This window comes from Pseudochaenichthys georgianus, unplaced genomic scaffold, assembly GCF_902827115.2.
Source record: "Pseudochaenichthys georgianus unplaced genomic scaffold, fPseGeo1.2 scaffold_607_arrow_ctg1, whole genome shotgun sequence".
Classification (NCBI taxonomy): Eukaryota; Metazoa; Chordata; class Actinopteri; order Perciformes; family Channichthyidae; genus Pseudochaenichthys; species Pseudochaenichthys georgianus.
In genome coordinates, this window is record NW_027263165.1 from 106,716 (window position 1) to 132,987 (window position 26,272).

Consider the following 26,272-nt stretch of genomic DNA (forward strand, 5'->3'; position numbering starts at 1 on the left):
TTACACTTGGCCTACAGCTTACTCATACAATCAATACAGAGCTCCATCAGGCTGAAAGGAGCTACAGATTCATCATTTAGACCACGTCCACATTGTTAATATAGAGATATTGATAATAAACGGCGTTGTTCGCCCTGAAAAGTGCTTCTCAAAAGACCCACAGCTGTGAATTTAGATTAAATGTGTCTTCCACCTCTGCTGAGAGTAATGTACATTGCCTACGGCTTGATGCAATGCATGCTGGGATGGCTGCAGCCTTCGCAATTATTGAGACTGGATAGACGATTTGACAATGCACAGTGACGCCCATGGAGTCCTTGTTAGTGTGTAGTGCAGTTGGTCCTTCATGGAAACCTGCAATAACTGATGTTTGTATCCAGTTCGGTGTCGCAGAGAGAAATCCATTGGTGTGTCATCGCCTCTCAGACCAATGTGTTGAGCTTTTGCTCCTGTTTGGGTCTCCTCCACCACCACCCACTCATCCGTCTCTTTAGCTGCTGAATGCTGCAGAACCTTCAACAACCACCACCTTGTTTCTCAGAGAAAGACGCTATAATACTGGATGCCAACTAAATAAGCAACTTGTTAGCTAAACAATGAGCAATAGAAAGCTCCGTGCGGCTGAATGGAGCTACAGCGACATCACTGAGAGCAACCGCGTCCACGTTGTTAACATTAATATAGAAATACTGGTTATATATGGCTTTGTTAAGTGCTTTTAGATGACTCACAGGTGTGCATTTAGATGGATGTGTGTCCAAATGCACGGTGCCAACATCCCAAAGCAGTGCATGCTGGGAATGGCTGCAGTTTACTGAGAGAACGGTTGAATGGAGAGCAATAATACGACTTGTAGCATGTATTTGACTGTTTGTGTACAGCTGAGGAGGATTACATATCATGGCAGCCGTTCTCTCTGAATCACGACTTCTCAGGCAGATGGCGTTCCTGTGACGGCGTCTGGGCATTGGATCGGAGAGGCTTCCTAATTACAAGGAAGTGTCACGAACGAAAACAAGCCATGGACATTAGAGTATTCAGTATTCGGTGTGTTATGAGGTGGTAGAAGTACTCAGATCTGGTACTTAAGTAGAAGTACTCAGATCTTGTACTTGAGTAAAAGTAGAAGTACTCAGATCTTGTGCTTGAGTAAAAGTAGAAGTACACAGATCTTGTACTTGAGTAAAAGTAGAAGTACTCAGATCTTGTACTTGAGTAAAAGTAGAAGTACTCAGATCTTGTACTTGAGTAAAAGTAGAAGTACTCAGATCTTGTACTTGAGTAAAAGTAGAAGTACTCTGATCTTGTACTTGAGTAAAAGTAGAAGTACTCAGATCTTGTACTTGAGTAAAAGTAGAAGTAATCAGATCTTGTGCTTGAGTGAAAGTAGAAGTACTCTGATCTTGTTCTTGAGTAAAAGTAGAAGTACTCAGATCTTGTTCTTGAGTAAAAGTAGAAGTACTCAGATCTTGTACTTGAGTAAAAGTAGAAGTAATCAGATCTTGTGCTTGAGTGAAAGTAGAAGTACTCTGATCTTGTACTTGAGTAAAAGTAGAAGTACTCAGATCTTGTACTTGAGTAAAAGTAGAAGTAATCAGATCTTGTACTTTAGTAAAAGTAGAAGTACTCAGATCTTGTACTTGAGTAAAAGTAGAAGTACTCAGATCTTGTACTTGAGTGAAAGTAGAAGTAATCAGATCTTGTGCTTGAGTAAAAGTAGAAGTACTCAGATCTTGTACTTTAGTAAAAGTAGAAGTACTCAGATCTTGTACTTGAGTAAAAGTAGAAGTACTCAGATCTTGTACTTGAGTGAAAGTAGAAGTAATCAGATCTTGTACTTTAGTAAAAGTAGAAGTACTCAGATCTTGTACTTTAGTAAAAGTAGAAGTACTCAGATCTTGTACTTGAGTAAAAGTAGAAGTACTCAGATCAAATCAAATCAAGTTTATTTATAAAGCACATTTTAAAACAACTTTCGGTCGCGCCAAAGTGCTGTACATGAATAAAAAATATACGGAACATATTGCAATTTGTAGCATTTAAGTTAAAAACAACAAATATAAAGGCAGACACAGTTAAAATACAAAATGAAAAATGTCATGCTCTGCTCACTTTTAAAAGGCCAGAGAGAAAACGTGTGTTTTTAGAGAGGATTTAAAAGCCCCTAGTGTCTGGGCCGACCTCACAGGTAAGGGCAGAGTGTTCCAGAGCCTGGGACCAGCTGCTGCGAAGGCTCGGTGCCCTCTAGTCTTTAGCCTGGTTTTCGGCACTACCAGCAGCATTTGGTCGGCAGACCTTCGAGCTCTGGCTGGGGTGTATCGCTGGATTAAGTCAGCTATATAAGCCGGAGCCAGCCCGTTTAGGGCCTTAAAAACAAATAAAGGAGTTTAAAATCTATTCGGAACCGAACTGGAAGCCAGTGAAGTGAGGCCAGAGTGGGGGTAATGTGGTCACGCCTTTTGTGGCCAGTCAGGAGACGTGCAGCTGCGTTCTGTACTAGCTGCAGGCGTTTTATGGATGCCTGATCCATGCCCACATACAAAGCGTTGCAGTAGTCCAGTCGCGATGTCACAAAAGCGTTAATTACCCTCTCTAAGTCTTTAAAAGATAAAAACGACTTGGTCTTAGCCAATAGTCAGATCTTGTACTTGAGTAAAAGTAGAAGTACTCAGATCTTGTACTTGAGTGAAAGTAGAAGTAATCAGATCTTGTACTTGAGTAAAAGTAGAAGTACTCAGATCTTGTACTTGAGTAAAAGTAGAAGTACCCAGATCTTGTACTTGAGTAAAAGTAGAAGTACTCAGATCTTGTACTTGAGTAAAAGTAGAAGTACTCAGATCTTGTACTTTAGTAAAAGTAGAAGTAATCAGATCTTGTACTTTAGTAAAAGTAGAAGTACTCAGATCTTGTACTTGAGTAAAAGTAGAAGTACTCAGATCTTGTATTGAGTAAAAGTAGAAGTAATCAGATCTTGTACTTGAGTAAAAGTGGAAGTACTCAGGTCTTGTACTTGAGTAAAAGTGGAAGTACTCAGATCTTGTACTTGAGTAAAAGTAGAAGTAGGTCTTGTACTTGAGTAAAAGTAGAAGTACTCAGATCTTGTACTTGAGTAAAAGTGGAAGTACTCAGATCTTCTACTTGAGTAAAAGTAGAAGTACTCAGATCTTGTACTTGAGTAAAAGTAGAAGTAGATATTGTACTTGAGTAAAAGTAGAAGTACTCAGATCGTCAGATCGATGAGTATAAGGGAAAGGTGAACATAATAGCGATACGTTTAAATGTAGTTTAGTACCCTTTAGTTTTTTGCAGGAAACTTGAATAAATTAAGTTAATGTTTTTCTAACTAATACATGAAACACTACTTTTTGTACAGCTTATTATTGATATTAATGGCTGCAACCGTGGATGTGTACTTATTTGACTGTTATATTATATGTGCTTGCCTTTGTATTTAATAAGTGAGTCTACTTGTTGTATTTGTCCTTTATGGGAACCGTCCTCTTTGCTGTAAATGTATGGGTTTCTGATTTTTCTTAGATATTGAATAAGGAAACATTACAACTAAACCAGTATGCAAACAGAAATAAAGGAGAGTAAATTGAAGTACACACAGTACAGTTGGTTGTGGTATTGGTAGCGAGAATAGTGTTGTTGTTGTTGACTACATTTCTAGTATTATAACGTCCCTCTTTATAATATAATAGAAGTCCTAAAGTGCTGCAACATTCATCGTGCTTGTTGCATTACCTCCCTACATTTTAAAATAAGTGCTGGTTGTCTCGTGCGTTTCTCTGCTGAAAAAATCGCTATTGCTTCAACTTTCAATTATCAGACCTCCCCGTGGTTCTGCTGCTGGTGTTGAGGCGAGATCACATGCTTCTGCCAGCAGGGTCTGTGGCTGTGAAATGAGCCCAGACGCTGCCACGCTGTGAGAACTGCATCAACACGGTGGGAGGAAGTTGCAACTGTCAATGCCATTTCTGTGAGTTTTGGTCGGTACGAAGAATTTCAAATCGAGAAAAATACGAAGAAATAATGACAATAGGGCTCCAGCAGAAAATCCACGTGTGTATATATATGTATATTTATTATATATTATTATTATTTCCCGGTCTTGTTTTCTCTCTTACATTAGCCTTGTTTCTTATGCTGCTTCAATGCAAACATTTCCCAAATTGGGATCAATAAAGAACTCATCTATCTATCTATCCATCCATCCATCCATCCATATATCCATCCATCCATCCATCTATCTACCCATCCATCCATCCATCCATCTACCTATCTATCTACCCATCCATCCATCTACCTATCTAATCTCCCTCCATCCATATACCTATCTATCACACATGCCATCCATCTACCTATCTATCTACCCAACATCTATCTACCATCCACCATCCATCATCCATCTACCTACTATCTACCCATCCATCTACCTATCTATCTACCATACATCCATCCTCCATCCATCCATCGACCCATCTATCTAACTATCCTCCATCCATCCATCCATCTATCTTCCCAGCCATCCAGCCACATCGACCCATTCCCAGCAATCCATCGAAACCATCCATCCATAGCCATCCATCTACCCAGCTACCCATCCAGCCAGCCAGCGACCCCAATCCATCCATCCATCCAGCTACCCATCGAGCCATAGCCCATCCATCTACCCATCTACCCATCCATCCATCCATGCTACCCAGTCCATTCATCCAGTCCATCTACCCATCCATCCGATCATTCCATCGATCGACCAATCCAGCCATCCATCCCATCTACCCATCCATCCATATCCATCCATCTACCCATCTACCCATCCATCCATCTACCCATCCATCCATCCATATATCTATCCATCCATCTACCCATCCATCCATCCATCCATCCATCCATCCATATATCTATCCATCCATCTATCCATCCATCTCTCCATCTATCTATCTATCTATCTTAAAGAGGCCCTATTCAGCTTTGTGGGGTTTTCCCTCTCCTATAGTGAGTTTTTGTCAGTAGGTTTCAGTCGAGAAAAATAAGAAGAAATAATGAGAACAATAACAAAAGTGCTCCGGCAGAAAGAAAACAGTTTATCTCTAAGGGGGAGAACAAAGACTCAAAGGTCAGAACTCCTCACGAGTGCTTCTCAGAATGAAAATACTGAAGAGTCGACTCACACTGTGTTGAAAATTGATGCTTGAAAGGCAGGAAAGAGACTTCGAAAGGTTGTTATAGTGCAACTGAGCAGGTCGCAATAAATAAAATAAATTCTGGAGGTATGAAGATTGGAAGACAACGGCATTTAAAAAGGTCCATATTTAGTTTTTCCTGTAGTGTGTTCTATAGGTTTTAGTGCATGTAAATGGTCTGCAAAATATAAAATCCCTGTTTATCTCACTCCCTGTGTGAATCACTTCCATTGTACTCCTTTGTTTACTTCCGGAACATAGTGACATCACTCTGTAACACTTGCACTTCTATTGGCTAGCGCTCCAACACATTGCACGTGATCGGCGAAGGGGCGGGACATCTCTAAGCGGTTGACCAATCACAACAGAGCCGGCCAGCTAACCAATCAGAGCACACTGGCCCCCCTTGGTATTTTAAGTACATTTTGTTGATAACACTTCTGTCCTTTTACTTAATTAAGACTTTAAAATCAGGACTTTTACGTTACATTGAGTACTTGTAGACTGTAGACTGTGGTATAACTACTTTTACTCAAGTAAAAATCTGAGTAATTTCTCCATATGTGTCCTTTTTTGTTTAATTGGCTACTAACTTTTTAATTTGGGTGTTTGGTGCGGGAGACTAAGGCCCCATTTACACGGGAACGCAAACGAACCGAATTCGATTTCAAAAAAGTCTTCCGTTCACACGGATACGGCTCAATAACATATCCGTCCACACGAGACCGCTCAACCCGCTGGAGACGCCACAAAATACACCAAAAGCATCGAATAAGACCCCCCCGAGCATGGTTGCCATGGTTGCCCTTCTGTTTGTTCTCCGCGGTGGATTTAGCAACATAGTTCATGTAGTTCTCCATGTCCACTTGTTGCTGATGGTTGTGGTAGAGGAGCTGTAGATTTTGCACTAGCATCTGTAGCATGGTAAGTAGCTACTGACCATGCTAGAGCAGTGAGCAGCAGAGGTGGGGCTATGGCTTCATCGTTATCAGGAAATGATCGTATAGGGCGTACACACGGAGCCGTTTGGCCCCCCAGAGCGTTCCGTTTGCAGATTGTAAGGAAATATTTGTATGTATTCGTGCAAACTGTGAAGAAACTTGAAAATGATTTGTGTAGACAACTGGGCTGGTTTTGGGCCTGCTAACATGTGGTTTTGTGAGGACAAAGGAAGAAGGGCTGGTAAGGGTTTTATTGCTGTGGGGGAGCTGGACCGAGACCCCACTGTGGTCTCGGAATGTGATGGGGGATGTGTGTCGGTGCAGAGGCTGCAGAAATAGGAGACAGTGAGGGTCAGAGGTGTTTATATGAGATGACTGGACCAGTTGTCCTTAAACTCCACCCCCTCCTGTATCATTTGGTATGAAAGCCTATCCAGCTTGCTGTTCTGTCTCTCTCTTCACGCGTCGCTGGGACAGGAGGTCGTGGTGGCCTGTGGGCAGGAGCCAGGAGTAGGCCAAACTCCTGACATTACACATAATACGATATGATTGTGTATGGTAATGTATTTGATTGTATTGCATTGTATATTACCATTAAAGTGGATTATTGTTAAACGGTTAAGTGTATGCTCTGGATTCCCTTCATGTAAGATAACAGCTTGTAGGAACGCGAGGAGATTTAAGCCTATATCTCCTAACAAGATCTACCCGCCTTGGGACCCGTTATCGTTCGCGGGGTCCGTTTCCGCGGTTCCGTTACAGCCTCGAGTAAACTAACGGGCTATACAAAAGAGAAAAGTAGCGGATACAACCCGTTTCGTTCCCGTGTAAACAGCGCCTAAGAGGATAGAAAAAACTGAAAAATTGTAAGAGGCGCTGGAGAAATTACACAATATTATCATAAACGTTTAACTAACATGATAAAAACATTTAAATGTTTAAGTTTTATGATGGTAATGATAAGGGTATAATGCAACACCTTTATTTGGATTCAAAAAGTATGGGAACATTTTACGCTTATAGGACTAATCATAATTGAACAAAGAACGTTTTCGCTTCTTGAGTCCAATAAATATATAAAATAAATTCACAAAATGCACAAAAACACTTCTAAATACTACCTTATATGCGTGTCTTGTGCTAAAGACGCTAATGCAGCAAACTTAATTACTGCATGATCAATTATTTCGCCTTTATACGGATCAGTACGTGATGATTACATAAGATAATAAGCAGATATTTGCATCAAAATTGGGGATGATAAAAATCACGACGGCTGTAAACCAGATAAGGAAAAATGTACATGTTATTAAATCAAACTTGCACTGCATTGCATGACATGCTGTATCATTTATGGAACGTATGTTTTACTATGAAGTGATGCAAGGTGAAGTACTATGATGACATCATGGGGACATATCGCTCCTCGAGGAATCACCATCTCGCAATCAGCTGTAATCTAACTCGAAAGACTAAAGTCCTTGTTTATATGATTTGCATTCATATTTATTTTCTAATGTAAAAATCGAATAATTGTTAGGGAATCATTTGCTTAGGTATTCGACACAGTTCATCGTTTTCTCTTCTCACCGTCTCCTTTCCCGCGGCACAGGTCTACGGCCTGGGGTATTGCTGCCATCTCTCTTGAGGAGGGGCAGCTTGGGTTCTGCTGCCATCTCTCTTGAGGAGGGGCAGCTTGGGTTCTGCTGCCATCTCTCTTGAGGAGGGGCATCTTGGGTTCTGCTGCTATCTCTCTTGAGGAGGGGCAGCTTGGGTTCTGCTGCTATCTCTCTTGAGGAGGGGCAGCTTGGGTTCTGCTGCCATCTCTCTGGAGGAGGGGCAGCTTGGGTTCTGCTGCTGTCTCTCTGGAGGAGGGGCAGCTTGGGTTCTGCTGCTGTCTCTCTGGAGGAGGGGCAGCTTGGGTTCTGCTGCCATCTCTCTGGAGGAGGGGCAGCTTGGGTTCTGCTGCCATCTCTCTGGAGGAGGGGCAGCTTGGGTTCTGCTGCCATCTCTCTGGAGGAGGGGCAGCTTGGGTTCTGCTGCTATCTCTCTTTAGGAGGGGCAGCTTGGGTTCTGCTGCCATCTCTCTGGAGGAGGGGCAGCATGGGTTCTGCTGCCATCTCTCTGGAGGAGGGGCAGCTTGGGTTCTGCTGCCATCTCTCTGGAGGAGGGGCAGCTTGGGTTCTGCTGCTATCTCTCTGGAGGAGGGGCAGCTTGGGTTCTGCTGCTATCTCTCTTGAGGAGGGGCAGCTTGGGTTCTGCTGCTATCTCTCTTGAGGAGGGGCAGCTTGGGTTCTGCTGCTGTCTCTCTTGAGGAGGGGCAGCTTGGGTTCTGCTGCTATCTCTCTTGAGGAGGGGCAGCTTGGGTTCTGCTGCTATCTCTCTGGAGGAGGGGCAGCTTGGGTTCTGCTGCTATCTCTCTTGAGGAGGGGCAGCTTGGGTTCTGCTGCCATCTCTCTTGAGGAGGGGCAGCTTGGGTTCTGCTGCTATCTCTCTGGAGGAGGGGCAGCTTGGGTTCTGCTGCTGTCTCTCTTGAGGAGCTCCAGCTCTCCTCGTGTCTCTGAGTCCTGACTCCATCAGAGCTCCAGCTCTCCTCGAGTCTCTGAGTCCTGACTCCATCAGAGCTCCAGCTCTCCTCGTGTCTCTGAGTCCTGACTCCATCAGAGCTCCAGCTCTCCTCGTGTCTCTGAGTCCTGACTCCATCAGAGCTCCAGCTCTCCTCGTGTCTCTGAGTCCTGACTCCATCAGAGCTCCAGCTCTCCTCGAGTCTCTGAGTCCTGACTCCATCAGAGCTCCAGCTCTCCTCGTGTCTCTCTGAGTCCTGACTCCATCAGAGCTCCAGCTCTCCTCGTGTCTCTGAGTCCTGACTCCATCAGAGCTCCAGCTCTCCTCGTGTCTCTGAGTCCTGACTCCATCAGAGCTCCAGCTCTCCTCGAGTCTCTGAGTCCTGACTCCATCAGAGCTCCAGCTCTCCTCGTGTCTCTGAGTCCTGACTCCATCAGAGCTCCAGCTCTCCTCGTCTCTCTGAGTCCTGACTCCATCAGAGCTCCAGCTCTCCTCGAGTCTCTGAGTCCTGACTCCATCAGAGCTCCAGCTCTCCTCGTGTCTCTGAGTCCTGACTCCATCAGAGCTCCAGCTCTCCTCGTGTCTCTGAGTCCTGACTCCATCAGAGCTATTTATTGAGGTCTTTTCGCATTAAATATACAGCTTTCAGATTTGCAGCATGTCTTTTTGTTTTCTTTATGCTGTATGTAAATTGTTGACAAATGGGTTAAGAAATAAATAAGTAAAAATAAACCATAACATAAATTATAGATATTAAAAACAAATGTAATTCATTTGTATTAGTTCAAGAATGATTTAGTCAATACTAAAACCCATGTGAGTGTCTGCTATGCATGCATTTACATGTTCACTATGTGGAAATGTGTAGTTTCTGTATCAAAGAGGAGATCATTATAGAAGTGTTTCTCTGGGTTGCAGCAGCAGCTTCATTTCAATGGAAGTCAGACACTTTGATTTACTTGAATTATCCCAAAAGGCGTGCGTCCTCTGAAGGCGTCCTGCGTATAACACTTCAGATCACTTTATGAAGTTTGGACGCCGAGGGCATGAACATCTTTCTGATGCGAGACACGTCCTCGACCTGCAGTCTTTGGTTGATGTTTTCTTCTAGGGCTTCATGATGTGGTAACTGTGCTGGTGTCTCTACTTTAAAGAGTCCTCTCCTGCTGATGTTCAGGTGTTAGTGTCTCTACTTTAAAGAGTCCTCTCCTGCTGATGTTCAGGTGTTAGTGTCTCTACTTTAAAGAGTCCTCTCCTGCTGATGTTCAGGTGTTAGTGTCTCTACTTTAAAGAGTCCTCTCCTGCTGATGTTCAGGTGTTAGTGTCTCTACTTTAAAGAGTCCTCTCCTGCTGATGTTCAGGTGTTAGTGTCTCTACTTTAAAGAGTCCTCTCCTGCTGATGTTCAGGTGTTAGTGTCTCTACTTTAAAGAGTCCTCTCCTGCTGATGTTCAGGTGTTAGTGTCTCTACTTTAAAGAGTCCTCTCCTGCTGATGTTCAGGTGTATATCAGTATGTAGTGTCTCTACTTTAAAGAGTCCTCTCCTACTGATGTTCAGGTGTATATCAGTATGTCGTGTCTCTACTTTAAAGAGTCCTCTCCTGCTGATGTTCAGGTGTATATCAGTATGTAGTGTCTCTACTTTAAAGAGTCCTCTCCTGCTGATGTTCAGGTGTTAGTGTCTCTACTTTAAAGAGTCCTCTCCTGCTGATGTTCAGGTGTATATCAGTATGTCGTGTCTCTACTTTAAAGAGTCCTCTCCTGCTGATGTTCAGGTGTATATCAGTATGTAGTGTCTCTACTTTAAAGAGTCCTCTCCTGCTGATGTTCAGGTGTATATCAGTATGTAGTGTCTCTACTTTAAAGAGTCCTCTCCTGCTGATGTACATGCACTAACACCAATAGAACACTATAGAGGAAAAACTAAACGTGGACTGTTTAAATGCCTAAATGTCTCTTAATTATAACTAATGTTTTTCTCCTCAAGGCACCTGCTCTTATGAACACTTTAATTACATCCTGCTCAGTTGCACTATATCAACCTTTAGAATTCTCTTTCCTGCCTTTCAAGCATCACTTTTCAACACAGCGCGACTCGACTCTTTAGTATCTTTATTCTGAGAAGAACTCGTGAGGAGTTCTGACCTTTGAGTCTTTGTTCCCCCCCTTAGAGATAAACTGTGTTCTTTCTGCTGGAGCCCTTTTGTTAGTTTTCTCATTATTTCTTCTTATTTTTCTCAGAACCGTTCGTGCAAGGAAAGAAACCGAAGCAACCAAAACTCACTGGGTCCGCTGCAACTCTCACTACTTTTAAATCCAGGCTGAAGACTTTTCTTTTTGCTGCTGCTTTTAATTGAACTACCTCACACCGCACTGTAACTTTAGTCATGTACCACACGTTTTCTTATCTTTGCTTTTTCATGTTTCTAATGTGTTTTATGCTTAAAGGTCACCTATCATGGTATCTTTAGGCAATAGCACAGCTCTCAGATATATACAAATATATTAAAAACATGTTTATTTAGTGTTTCGTTCAAAATACCAAACAGATCATTCTAGCCACGCCTCATATCCCTCTATTTCACTTCCTGTTTCTAAAGTGCTGAGTTGGGGATAAAGCTTTAAAGAGGAGGGGTCTGAGCTCATGCGGGACCCGGCAGCTACCGTCTAAACTAAATGCTGCCGTGATGAAACGCCATATCATGGATTATCAAGGATTATCATGGATTATCAAGGCAAGTATCAAGGATCCTCTCTGAAACAGCATGGAGCTCAAAGGCTTTCTCTCTTGCCGGTTACACCACAAGGTGAGTTCCTTTCTACTTCCTGCTTCTTCACACACATGCTCTCCAGCACAGGTTAGCTCTGAGTGTTAGCGATGCTAACGTAAACACCGACCACATTACGTCCAAAACAGTCGGGCATTGTTTCTGATAGCAGCGTTTCTGATTGGCCCGTGGGTCCACATTTCAGATGTTACGTCATATCGGACGCAAATCTGGATCAGCTCCGTTGTTCCCCGTTTTTAGAGATTTGGGTACGGAGGAAAAGAGAGGGTTTTATTTCCTGACGCTTTTAATGTCTTTCATTTTTGTAAAGTACTTTGTTCGTTCAAGGAACATAAACGAACCGACCAAAACTCACTAGAGGTGAGGGACAACCCCAAAGAGCTGAATAGGGCCTTTTTAAAGCTCACCTATTATGCAAAGTCCACTTCTTCATGTCTCTCCTACATCAACATGTGTCCCCTCTTCTTCATGTCTCTTCTACATCAACACGTGTCCCCTCTTCTCCATGTCTCTTCTTCATCAACATGTGTCCCCTCTTCTTCATGTCTCTTCTTCATCAACATGTGTCCTCTCTTCTCCATGTCTCTTCTACATCAACACGTGTCCCCTCTTCTCCATGTCTCTTCTACATCAACATGTGTCCCCTCTTCTTCATGTCTCTTCTACATCAACATGTGTCCTCTCTTCTTCATGTCTCTTCTACATCAACACGTGTCCCCTCTTCTTCATGTCTCTTCTACATCAACATGTGTCCCCTCTTCTTCATGTCTCTTCTACATCAACATGTGTCCCCTCTTCTCCATGTCTCTTCTACATCAACATGTGTCCCCTCTTCTTCATGTCTCTTCTACATCAACATGTGTCCCCTCTTCCTCATGTCTCTTTTACATCACCATGTGTCCCCTCTTCTTCATGTCTCTTCTACATCAACACGTGTCCCCTCTTCTTCTTGTCTCTTCTACATCAACACGTGTCCCCTCTTCTCCATGTCTCTTCTACATCAACATGTGTCCCCTCTTCTTCATGTCTCTTCTACATCAACATGTGTCCCCTCTTCCACATCAACATGTGTCCCCTCTTCTTCATGTCTCTTCTACATCAACATGTGTCCCCTCTTCTCCATGTCTCTTCTACATCAACATGTGTCCCCTCTTCTTCATGTCTCTTCTACATCAACACGTGTCCCCTCTTCTTCACGTCTCTTCTACATCAACATGTGTCCCCTCTTCTCCATGTCTCTTCTACATCAACATGTGTCCCCTCTTCTTCATGTCTCTTCTACATCAACATGTGTCCCCTCTTCTCCATGTCTCTTCTACATCAACATGTGTCCCCTCTTCTTCATGTCTCTTCTACATCAACATGTGTCCCCTCTTCTTCATGTCTCTTCTACATCAACATGTGTCCCCTCTTCTCCATGTCTCTTCTACATCAACATGTGTCCCCTCTTCTTCATGTCTCTTCTACATCAACATGTGTCCCCTCTTCTCCATGTCTCTTCTACATCAACATGTGTCCCCTCTTCTTCATGTCTCTTCTACATCAACATGTGTCCCCCCTCTCTTCATGTCTCTTCTACATCAACATGTGTCCCCTCTTCTTCATGTCTCTCCTACATCAACATGTGTCCCCTCTTCTCCATGTCTCTCCTACATCAACATGTGTCACCTCTTCTTCACGTCTCTTCTACATCAACATGTGTCCCCTCTTCTTCACGTCTCTTCTACATCAACATGTGTCCCCTCTTCTTCACGTCTCTTCTACATCAACATGTGTCCCCTCTTCTTCACGTCTCTTCTACATCAACATGTGTCCCCTCTTCTTCACGTCTCTTCTACATCAACATGTGTCCCCTCTTCTTCATGTCTCTTCTACATCAACACGTGTCCCCTCTTCTTCATGTCTCTTCTACATCAACACGTGTCCCCTCTTCTTCATGTCTCTTCTACATCACATGTGTCCCCTCTTCTTCATGTCTCTTCTACATCAACATGTGTCCCCTCTTCTCCATGTCTCTTCTACATCAACATGTGTCCCCTCTTCTCCATGTCTCTTCTACATCAACATGTGTCCCCTCTTCTTCATGTCTCTTCTACATCAACATGTGTCCCCTCTTCTCCATGTCTCTTCCACATCAACATGTGTCCCCTCTTCTTCATGTCTCTTCTACATCAACATGTGTCCCCTCTTCCTCATGTCTCTTTTACATCACCATGTGTCCCCTCTTCTTCATGTCTCTTCTACATCAACATGTGTCCCCTCTTCTTCATGTCTCTTCTACATCAACACGTGTCCCCTCTTCTTCATGTCTCTTCTACATCAACATGTGTCCCCTCTTCTTCATGTCTCTTCTACATCAACATGTGTCCCCTCTTCTTCATGTCTCTTCTACATCAACATGTGTCCCCTCTTCTTCATGTCTCTTCTACATCAACATGTGTCCCCTCTTCCACATCAACATGTGTCCCCTCTTCTTCATGTCTCTTCTACATCAACATGTGTCCCCTCTTCTCCATGTCTCTTCTACATCAACATGTGTCCCCTCTTCTTCATGTCTCTTCTACATCAACACGTGTCCCCTCTTCTTCATGTCTCTTCTACATCAACACGTGTCCCCTCTTCTTCACGTCTCTTCTACATCAACATGTGTCCCCTCTTCTCCATGTCTCTTCTACATCAACATGTGTCCCCTCTTCTCCATGTCTCTTCTACATCAACATGTGTCCCCTCTTCTCCATGTCTCTTCTACATCAACATGTGTCCCCTCTTCTTCATGTCTCCTCTCCATCAACATGTGTCCCCTCTGTGGAAAGAGACTCTGAAAGTTTCAGGAACAAAGATTTCCTCTCTTTTTGATCTATTTCTATAAAAACTGAAAATGAGCTGATCAGATTTTGGCCACTTTATGATGTCATAACGATGTGTTGTCTTGTGTAGCCAATCAGCACCAAGGTACCCCCCCCCCCCCCCCCCCCCACTATCACCTGAATCTCCTCTAGAGCTCCATTGAGTTCTTTGTAACCAAATGTCTCTCAGAGGGGCGTGGGGAGGGGCTCCTTATCTTCATCTAAAGTCACAGACAGAGAATCAGCACTTTGGAAACAGGGCTGAAACAGAGGGGATTATGGGTAATGCTGCAATGATCTGTTTGGTGTTCCAGCCAATCAGAGACAGGCTCTGTGTATATCTGAGAGCTGTGATAGGAGACCTTTAAGAGAAGACCCACAGACTTGTATTCACCACCAACATGTTCTCTTGGTGGCCTGTCAGTTACTCCGTGCATCATGATGGGAGTGAGCGCTCACCATGCTGGCGTCGATGACCTGTCCTCTCCCAGACCTCTCTCTCTCCAGCAGAGCGAGCACGATGCCCAGAGCGCAGCTGAGCCCCCCGCCGGCGAAGTCTGCAATCAGATTCAGAGGAGCGTACGGTTTCTCTCCGCTGCGACCCAGCCGGGACAAAAGACCTGCACGGGGAACACAGACTAAAGCGTCACACAGGATGTAACCCTAAACCCTGACCGGCTAGGTGCGAGACAGACACTTCCCTTTAGCAACTGTAAGATAAGATAAGGCTTTATTTATCCCAGAGGAAAGTGTTGTGCCAGAAGATACAACGAACACAACCGCACGATGATACAAATGTGCACCAACTGCAAGACAGACGGTCCACAAACTGTCCAGTAGCAGTATTGAATAGTGCAAAAAGACGTAGTAGCACATGTAGTAGAAAGTGAAGGAGTTCAAGTATCTCGGGGCCTTGTTCTCGAGTGAGGGAACAATGGAGCGTGAGACGGGCCGGAGGATCGGAGCGGTACTGCAGTCGCTTTACTGCAGTCGCTTTACCGCAGTCGCTTTACCGCACCGTGTGACGAGAAGGGAGCTGAGCCAGAAGGCAAAGCTCTCCGTCTACCGGGCCGTGTTCGTTCCTCCCCTCACCTGCGGTCATGAAGGATGGGCATTACGTTACCATTGACTGTTAGCAGGCTCAATGTCGAGTCAAGGCAACATAAATAAAGGAGACGGTAGCCGAAGTAGTCAAAAGAAGAAAATGGCACCTCCCCGCGAGTAGGCAGTCGTTTATGTTACTGTTGTATTAAAGGCTGCTATTGGTTGTTGCTCGCAAGGTTACTGATTTGTGCAGGAAGAGAGGTTAAAGAGTCCTCTCCTGCTGATGTTCAGGTGTATATCAGTATGTAGTGTCTCTACTTTAAAGAGTCCTCTCCTGTTGATGTTCAGGTGTATATCAGTATGTAGTGTCTCTACTTTAAAGAGTCCTCTCCTGCTGATGTTCAGGTGTATATCAGTATGTAGTGTCTCTACTTTAAAGAGTCCTCTCCTGCTGATGTTCAGGTGTATATCAGTATGCAGTGTCTCTACTTTAAAGAGTCCTCTCCTGCTGATGTTCAGGTGTATATCAGTATGTAGTGTCTCTACTTTAAAGAGTCCTCTCCTGCTGATGTTCAGGTGTATATCAGTATGTAGTGTCTCTACTTTAAAGAGTCCTCTCCTGCTGATGTTCAGGTGTATGTCAGTATGTAGTGTCTCTACTTTAAAGAGTCCTCTCCTGCTGATGTTCAGGTGTATATCAGTATGTAGTGTCTCTACTTTAAAGAGTCCTCTCCTGTTGATGTTCAGGTGTATATCAGTATGTAGTGTCTCTACTTTAAAGAGTCCTCTCCTGCTGATGTTCAGGTGTATATCAGTATGTAGTGTCTCTACTTTAAAGAGTCCTCTCCTGCTGATGTTCAGGTGTATATCAGTATGCAGTGTCTCTACTTTAAAGAGTCCTCTCCTGCTGATGTTCAGGTGTATATCAGTATGTAGTGTCTCTACTTTAAAGAGTCCTCTCCTGCTGATGTTCAGGTGTATATCAGTATGTAGTGTCTCTACTTTAAAGAGTCCTCTCCTGCTGATGTTCAGGTGTATGTCAGTATGTAGTGTCTCTACTTTAAAGAGTCCTCTCCTGCTGATGTTCAGGTGTATATCAGTATGTAGTGTCTCTACTTTAAAGAGTCCTCTCCTGTTGATGTTCAGGTGTATATCAGTATGTAGTGTCTCTACTTTAAAGAGTCCTCTCCAGCTGATGTTCAGGTGTATATCAGTATGTAGTGTCTCTACTTTAAAGAGTCCTCTCCTGCTGATGTTCAGGTGTATATCAGTATGTAGTGTCTCTACTTTAAAGAGTCCTCTCCTGTTGATGTTCAGGTGTATATCAGTATGTAGTGTCTCTACTTTAAAGAGTCCTCTCCTGCTGATGTGCAGGTGTATATCAGTAGGTAGTGTCTCTACTTTAAGGAGTCCTCTCCTGTTGATGTTCAGGTGTATATCAGTATGTAGTGTCTCTACTTTAAAGAGTCCTCTCCTGCTGATGTGCAGGTGTATATCAGTATGTAGTGTCTCTACTTTAAAGAGTCCTCTCCTGCTGATGTTCAGGTGTAGATCAGTGTGTAGTGTCTCTACTTTAAAGAGTCCTCTCCTGCTGATATTCAGGTGTATATCAGTATGTAGTGTCTCTACTTTAAAGAGTCCTCTCCTGCTGGTGTTCAGGTGTATATCAGTCTGTAGTGTCTCTACTTTAAAGAGTCCTCTCCTGCTGATGTTCAGGTGTAGATCAGTGTGTAGTGTCTCTACTTTAAAGAGTCCTCTCCTGCTGATGTTCAGGTGTATATCAGTATGTAGTGTCTCTACTTTAAAGAGTCCTCTCCTGCTGATGTTCAGGTGTATATCAGTATGTAGTGTCTCTACTTTAAAGAGTCCTCTCCTGCTGATGTTCAGGTGTATATCAGTATGTAGCGTCTCTACTTTAAAGAGTCCTCTCCTGCTGATGTGCAGGTGTATATCAGTATGTAGTGTCTCTACTTTAAAGAGTCCTCTCCTGCTGATGTTCCGGTGTATATCAGTATGTAGTGTCTCTACTTTAAAGAGTCCTCTCCTGCTGATGTTCAGGTGTATATCAGTATGTAGCGTCTCTACTTTAAAGAGTCCTCTCCTGCTGATGTTCAGGTGTATATCAGTATGTAGAGTCTCTACTTTAAAGAGTCCTCTCCTGCTGATGTGCAGGTGTATATCAGTATGTAGTGTCTCTACTTTAAAGAGTCCTCTCCTGCTGATGTTCCGGTGTATATCAGTATGTAGTGTCTCTACTTTAAAGAGTCCTCTCCTGCTGATGTTCAGGTGTATATCAGTATGTAGTGTCTCTACTTTAAAGAGTCCTCTCCTGCTGATGTTCAGGTGTATATCAGTATGTAGAGTCTCTACTTTAAAGAGTCCTCTCCTGCTGATGTGCAGGTGTATATCAGTATGTAGTGTCTCTACTTTAAAGAGTCCTCTCCTGCTGATGTTCCGGTGTATATCAGTATGTAGTGTCTCTACTTTAAAGAGTCCTCTCCTGCTGATGTTCCGGTGTATATCAGTATGTAGTGTCTCTACTTTAAAGAGTCCTCTCTTGCTGATGTTCAGGTGTATATCAGTATGTAGTGTCTCTACTTTAAAGAGTCCTCTCCTGCTGATGTTCAGGTGTATATCAGTATGTAGTGTCTCTACTTTAAAGAGTCCTCTCCTGCTGATGTTCAGGTGTATATCAGTATGTAGTGTCTCTACTTTAAAGAGTCCTCTCCTGCTGATGTTCAGGTGTATATCAGTATGTAGTGTCTCTACTTTAAAGAGTCCTCTCCTGCTGATGTTCCGGTGTATATCAGTATGTAGTGTCTCCACTTTAAAGAGTCCTCTCCTGCTGATGTTCAGGTGTATATCAGTATGTAGTGTCTCTACTTTAAAGAGTCCTCTCTTGCTGATGTTCAGGTGTATATCAGTATGTAGTGTCTCTACTTTAAAGAGTCCTCTCCTGCTGATGTTCAGGTGTATATCAGTATGTAGTGTCTCTACTTTAAAGAGTCCTCTCCTGCTGATGTTCAGGTGTATATCAGTATGTAGTGTCTCTACTTTAAAGAGTCCTCTCCTGCTGATGTTCAGGTGTATATCAGTATGTAGTGTCTCTACTTTAAAGAGTCCTCTCCTGCTGATGTTCCGGTGTATATCAGTATGTAGTGTCTCTACTTTAAAGAGTCCTCTCCTGCTGATGTTCAGGTGTATATCAGTATGTAGTGTCTCTACTTTAAAGAGTCCTCTCCTGCTGATGTTCCGGTGTATATCAGTATGTAGTGTCTTACCGGACATGGCGAGGTAGTTGATGTCGTGTCCGGCAGCAGAAGCGTACGACCCGCTCTGTCCGTATCCCGTCAGTCGAGCATAAATCAGACGAGGGTTTTCCTTCAGAAGTTCCTGTGGACCGAGGCCCAGTTTCTCCATCACACCTGAAACATCTTTATTCATCAGCGGCTGGTAACCATAGCAGCAACAGATGGCAATGAGAAGCCCCCTTTTCATTTGGCAAAATAACACACACACACACACACACACACACACACACACACACACACACACACACACACACACACACACACACACACACACACACACACACACACACACACACACACACACACACACACACACACACACACACACACACACACACACACACACACACACACACACAGAGTAGTTTTCAATTATAATTAAAGACATGTATTAATTCAAATGTAATTACTCCTAACTTGTGAATATATTTAACTAATTAAACCTCAAAATGTGTTCTGAAACTGCTTTTTGTAACCCTCGCCCCTCGGCCACAGAATATCAATTGACTTAATCAATGTTAGGCTATATGTGCAAATAATGGTACAATTATTATTTATGCTTTTTATTCAGGCTTTTTGGGGCGTTGTCAATATTGATATATAAGGTTCACATTGCTGATAATACATCCATCTTTTTACACAAGTAAGACTTTTTACTAGTAATTGGGTATTTATTTAAATGTGTTGTATCCTATGTAAAGAGAATTAAATTCCCACATATTCCTGAATAAGACCCCATTTTCTTACTTTTTAAATATACTTCACTAATTTACTTATGTAATGTAAGTATTGACTGCTCAGCACAACCCCTCCAAATATGTGTGGGGGATATCTGTGTTCCCAGTGTTTACGCACCGTCCCCTAATATGTGGATTAACTCTCTGTGAACTAGTTAAAAGGTCTATTCGAGAGAGAGAGAGAGAGAGAGAGAGAGAGAGAGGCTGGTCAGATTTGCCATGGCAACCAGGGCAGTCAGAATCACCTGCCTGACTCTTACGGCCCATCTACACTACAGCGTCGACAGCGTCGAAAGCTCCAATCTGCCCATTCACTTTCAATGGGGTGACGTCACGTAGCCGCGCTTTTTCGCCGAACTGAATTGTGGGTAGCAGAGCGAGGCGTCTCAGGCGTCTCCGGCGTCAGAAGTTGAACAATGTTCAACTTCTGACGCCGGAGACGCCGGAGTAGCCAGCGCCAGCCAATCAAATCCCGTTTCCCAAAATCTGACAGCTGAAGCCGTAGCCAATCAAACCGCGTCTAAGCTGGGAGAGATATCCCGCCGTTCATTTCTATATTTCAAAAAAAGTCGGAGGAGAAACTAACTATCGCCGTAGCAATCACCCGGTGCTGTATGACCAGACCCTCTTCACCTACCGGGATACAGACCGGAGGAACCAGCATGGAGGGAGGTGGCAGAGACAGTGGGGGAAACTGGTAGGTTTTCGCCTGTTTGGGGAGTTTATATATATATTGCTCCCATAAAATCCCCTGGGGTTTTTTGCTTTGTATGTCGGGGGCGGGAGATTCATGTGATTGGTTGTTGGCCGTGTTGCTTGATTGAAATCCCCAAGCTCCAGAGACGCCCAGCTCCAAGCTATTTTTGAAGCTGTAGTGTGGACGCTCCGTTAGGCTCTGTGACCGAGAGACGACCGGTCATAAAACTGAGAATGAGTGCAGCAGTACATTCTTTAAAGGAGATAACGAGTCAGAGTTGGTCGTAAATGTCAACAGGCGGAAAGGTTAAATATCTAGAAGTAAAGACAGAAATATTCTTTGACAGTATTGCGGCTTTCCCACCAGCGCTTTTCAGTTTCTAGCTCCGAGCGGGAGCTTTTCTGGTTCAGCTCCGGTTTCCCTTTTCAGCTCCCGCTCTGTGCACACCGCCCACTGGCGCCCCAGAGCTGCCCCTGCTGCGTCATGACGTCACCGTTTACATCGCTGATTTGCCCCCCAACGGCAGCCATTACGGCGCTCACAACAACAACAACAACTGCGTCGGGTCGATGATCGTGTTGCTTTTAATCACACGAAGCCAGAATAAATTGAATAACGACTTCTCCAACCTTATACTTTTCTCCAGAGTGCCGTGGTTCATTGTTTATTAATGTGTTTCTGCAGCATTTACCGACCGCTGCAGTGCTGCTCTTCCACGGGAGTTTATTCTCCCGTTAGCTCACACTGCAGCGGCCGCTCTAAAGTATTCACTGTCCGACTCACACAAGCAGCTGATGCATATCCCCAGTTCCCCTTAGCCTAAGTGAATGTGTGTCAGTCTGAATTGACACTGTTTGGTATCACAACGCTGTTATGAAAGTTTCTCTGGTATAAAACGGGTGATGTTGGCATAGCAACCGAAGCTAAACTGACTACTTGCATCCGATAGCTGCAATAATACAAAACAACACGTCTGCCTCTCTCCACAATGATCGATAACAGTGAACGGATGGTCAAAGTAAGGCACAAATAAACAGAACCACACGAAGCCTGGTTAGTGTTGCCTGACTTTATAAAGTGTGTTTATAGGCACTACTGCTTGTAGGCAGGCATAACAGTCGACCCATGGGAGGTGGGTTTAGTTTCCTGCACGCCTCGACGTGAGAGAGACGTAAGCGACGTCGCCTCTTAGCTCCAAAGCTCTTGCCTCTGGACCGACCATTTTTTGGAGCTGGAAATGAAGCGGATTCCGGAGCTAAGAGCCGGCGCCGCTGCGGTGTGAACAGGAAAACCCGGCGCTTTTCAGGCTCCAGCTCCGAGCCGGAGCTGAAAAGGCGCTGTGTGAAAGGGGCATGAGGTATGTTTTTCTGAATGTACACTCAATCGTCACAAATTCAAAAACATAACATCCCTATTGAATATATGTACCAATATGAAGAAGCTATTTTGTGCATGCTTGTTGTAAGCCCAGATCACACGTTTGGCTTAATACCAGTGCCGTTTCCCTCACCTTTCCTGTAGGGCTCGAGCACGACGTCAGACTGAAGGCAGAGTTTCTTCAGCAGAGAAACGCCCTCAGGTGTTTTCAGATTGATGGCGACGGACCGTTTCCCTCGGGCCTGGGTGTCCAGAGACATGCCCGTCTTGGTGCGGTCGACACGGATCACCTTCGCCCCGAAATCAGCCAGAATCATCCCACAAAACGGAGCCGGAGCGAGGCCGGCCAGCTCGATCACTCGCACTCCAGCCAGAGCCATGATGGGAGGAAGACTGGGGGGGAACGACAGGGAGAGAGAAGGAGTTTCAATTATGTAACTCATTTCATGTCTTCATTAAAAACTCACCTGTTCACCATGGCCTTCGACCCCTAACCTACCCCGACTGCTATTTATTTAATGTGTACTTTATTATTTGCCCTTCTTGTTTTTTCTTTTGTTTGTTCACACCATGCCTTAGGTCCCTTAAAAGGTGCTATACAAATGTAATCTATTATTATTATTTGTTATTTAAGATACTACTTATTACTTTTAAAGCCTGGACCTCGAAGGTACTGTATTATATCTTTTTTTTTTTTTTTAAATCAAAAATACTTTCCTATAATTTCTCTTTAAACTCTTAAAACCCTACAACCTGCCAGTGGGTTGGACCAATTACTGTACTTGAGTAAAAGTAGAAGTACTCAGATCTTGTACTTGAGTAAAAGTAGAAGTACTCAGATCTTGTACTTGAGTAAAAGTAGAAGTACTCAGATCTTGTTCTTGATTAAACACAAGCACAGCATTGTGATAGTCGTGCATGTGAAACAACATGTTGTTGTTAACAATAAGTTGGTATTTAAACTTTTATTTTCTACCTATAAAGATATTGCTAACAATGACTTAATTCAGACTGAAAAAGAGTGAAAAAGGATAAAAGTGAGTCAACTTTTAAAAAATATCAGCCAGACAAATAGTAACTGAATTGTGTACTTGGTGTACAAATGACATTTAGACTTTGACACTATCTGTTATCTATTTATCAAAGTACAAAGTTATATATTGATGAAGTACAACCAAGTACTTCTTAACTAAAACATTTAACACTCAGTTAAAAAAATATCAGTTACTCAGAAGTACTCATATATTGTACTTGAGTAAAAGTAGAAGTAATCAGATCCTGTACTTGAGTAAAAGTAAAAGTACACAGATCTTGTTCTTGAGTAAAAGTAGAAGTACTCAGATCTTGTACTTGAGTAAAAGTAGAAGTACACAGATCGTGTTCTTGAGTAAAAGCAGAAGTACGCAGATCTTGTTCTTGAGTAAAAGTAGAAGTACTCAGGTCTTGTACTTGAGTAAAAGTAGAAGTACACAGATCTTGTTCTTGAGTAAAAGTAGAAGTCAACAGATCTTGTTCTTGAGTAAAAGTAGAAGTACTCAGATCTTGTACTTGAGTAAAAGTAGAAGTACTCAGATCTTGTTCTTGAGTAAAAGTAGAAGTACTCAGATCTTGTACTTGAGTAAAAGTAGAAGTACTCAGATCTTGTTCTTGAGTAAAAGTAGAAGTACTCAGATCTTGTACTTGAGTAAAAGTAGAAGTACTCAGATCTTGTACTTGAGTAAAAGTAGAAGTACTCAGATCTTGTACTTGAGTAAAAGTAGAAGTACTCAGATCTTGTGCTTGAGTAAAAGTAGAAGTACTCAGATCTTGTGCTTGAGTAAAAGTAGAAGTACTCAGATCTTGTACTTGAGTAAAAGTAGAAGTACTCAGATCTTGTACTTGAGTAAAAGTAGAAGTACTCAGATCTTGTGCTTGAGTAAAAGTAGAAGTACTCAGATCTTGTACTTGAGTAAAAGTAGAAGTACTCAGATCTTGTTCTTGAGTAAAAGTAGAAGTACACAGATCTTGTTCTTGAGTAAAAGTAGAAGTACACAGATCTTGTTCTTGAGTAAAAGTAGAAGTACACAGATCTTGTTCTTGAGTAAAAGTAGAAGTACACAGGTCTTGTACTTGAGTAAAAGTAGAAGTAATCAGATATTGTGCTTGAGTAAAAGTAGAAGTACACAGATCTTGTTCTTGAGTAAAAGTAGAAGTACACAGATCTTGTTCTTGAGTAAAAGTAGAAGTACACAGATATTGTGCTTGAGTAAAAGTAGAAGTACACAGATCTTGTTCTTGAGTAAAAGTAGAAGTACACAGATATTGTGCTTGAGTAAAAGTAGAAGTACTCAGACCTTGTACTTGAGTAAAAGTAGAAGTACACAGACATTGTGCTTGAGTAAAAGTAGAAGTACACAGACCGTGTACTTGAGTAAAAGTAGAAGTACACAGATCTTGTTCTTGAGTAAAAGTAGAAGTACACAGATATTGTGCTTGAGTAAAAGTAGAAGTACACAGATCTTGTTCTTGAGTAAAAGTAGAAGTACACAGATCTTGTTCTTGAGTAAAAGTAGAAGTACACAGATCTTGTTCTTGAGTAAAAGTAGAAGTACTCAGATCTTGTTCTTGAGTAAAAGTAGAAGTACACAGATCTTGTACTTGAGTAAAAGTAGAAGTACTCAGATCTTGTGCTTGAGTAAAAGTAGAAGTACACAGATCTTGTTCTTGAGTAAAAGTAGAAGTACACAGATCTTGTTCTTGAGTAAAAGTAGAAGTACACAGATCTTGTGCTTGAGTAAAAGTAGAAGTACACAGATCTTGTTCTTGAGTAAAAGTAGAAGTACACAGATATTGTGCTTGAGTAAAAGTAGAAGTACTCAGACCTTGTACTTGAGTAAAAGTAGAAGTACACAGATATTGTGCTTGAGTAAAAGTAGAAGTACACAGATCTTGTTCTTGAGTAAAAGTAGAAGTACACAGATCTTGTACTTGAGTAAAAGTAGAAGTACACAGATCTTGTACTTGAGTAAAAGTAGAAGTACACAGATCTTGTTCTTGAGTAAAAGTAGAAGTACACAGATCTTGTACTTGAGTAAAAGTAGAAGTACTCAGATCTTGTGCTTGAGTAAAAGTAGAAGTACTCAGATCTTGTACTTGAGTAAAAGTAGAAGTACTCAGATCTTGTTCTTGATTAAAAGTAGAAGTACACAGATCTTGTTCTTGAGTAAAAGTAGAAGTACACAGATCTTGTTCTTGATTAAAAGTAGAAGTACTCAGATCTTGTACTTGAGTAAAAGTAGAAGTACACAGATCGTGTTCTTGAGTAAAAGCAGAAGTACGCAGATCTTGTTCTTGAGTAAAAGTAGAAGTACTCAGATCTTGTACTTGAGTAAAAGTAGAAGTACACAGATCTTGTTCTTGAGTAAAAGTAGAAGTACTCAGATCTTGTACTTGAGTAAAAGTAGAAGTACACAGATCTTGTTCTTGAGTAAAAGTAGAAGTACTCAGATCTTGTTCTTGAGTAAAAGTAGAAGTACACAGATCTTGTTCTTGAGTAAAAGTAGAAGTACTCAGATCTTGTACTTGAGTAAAAGTAGAAGTACAACAGATCTTGTTCTTGAGTAAAAGTAGAAGTACTCAGATCTTGTACTTGAGTAAAAGTAGAAGTACTCAGATCTTGTACTTGAGTAAAAGTAGAAGTACTCAGATCTTGTACTTGAGTAAAAGTAGAAGTACTCAGATCTTGTACTTGAGTAAAAGTAGAAGTACTCAGATCTTGTACTTGAGTAAAAGTAGAAGTACTCAGATCTTGTACTTGAGTAAAAGTAGAAGTACTCAGATCTTGTACTTGAGTAAAAGTAGAAGTACATCAGATCTTGTACTTGAGTAAAAGTAGAAGTACTCAGATCTTGTACTTGAGTAAAAGTAGAAGTACTCAGATCTTGTACTTGAGTAAAAGTAGAAGTACTCAGATCTTGTACTTGAGTAAAAGTAGAAGTACTCAGATCTTGTACTTGAGTAAAAGTAGAAGTACTCAGGATGTGTGCTTGAGTAAAAGTAGAAGTACTCAGATCTTGTGCTTGAGTAAAAGTAGAAGTACTCAGATCTTGTACTTGAGTAAAAGTAGAAGTACTCAGATCTTGTACTTGAGTAAAAGTAGAAGTACTCAGATCTTGTACTTGAGTAAAAGTAGAAGTACTCAGATCTTGTTCTTGAGTAAAAGTAGAAGTACACAGATCTTGTACTTGAGTAAAAGTAGAAGTACACAGATCTTGTACTTGAGTAAAAGTAGAAGTACACAGATCTTGTTCTTGAGTAAAAGTAGAAGTACACAGATATTGTGCTTGAGTAAAAGTAGAAGTACTCAGACCTTGTACTTGAGTAAAAGTAGAAGTACACAGATATTGTACTTGAGTAAAAGTAGAAGTACACAGATCTTGTTCTTGAGTAAAAGTAGAAGTACACAGATATTGTGCTTGAGTAAAAGTAGAAGTACACAGATCTTGTACTTGAGTAAAAGTAGAAGTACACAGATCTTGTACTTGAGTAAAAGTAGAAGTACACAGATCTTGTTCTTGAGTAAAAGTAGAAGTACACAGATCTTGTTCTTGAGTAAAAGTAGAAGTACACAGATCTTGTACTTGAGTAAAAGTAGAAGTACTCAGATCTTGTGCTTGAGTAAAAGTAGAAGTACTCAGATCTTGTACTTGAGTAAAAGTAGAAGTACACAGATATTGTGCTTGAGTAAAAGTAGAAGTACTCAGATCTTGTTCTTGAGTAAAAGTAGAAGTACTCAGATT

The 26,272-nt window shown here is 42.3% G+C and overlaps 1 protein-coding gene across 1 annotated transcript in view; it reads right to left on the bottom strand.

Annotated features, from left to right (window-relative positions):
- amacr (alpha-methylacyl-CoA racemase) overlaps positions 1-21,919 on the bottom strand; it is a 36,362-nt gene extending 14,443 nt beyond the window's left edge. The window contains exons 1-3 of the mRNA XM_034079395.2: positions 21,628-21,919; positions 18,654-18,797; positions 14,788-14,948 (exon numbers count right to left, since the gene is read on the bottom strand). Coding sequence (XP_033935286.1) covers positions 14,788-14,948; positions 18,654-18,797; positions 21,628-21,874 — 552 coding nt within the window. The 5' untranslated portion in view covers positions 21,875-21,919. The remainder of the gene's footprint in view (positions 1-14,787; positions 14,949-18,653; positions 18,798-21,627) is intronic.
- Positions 21,920-26,272: the final 4,353 nt, after the last annotated feature.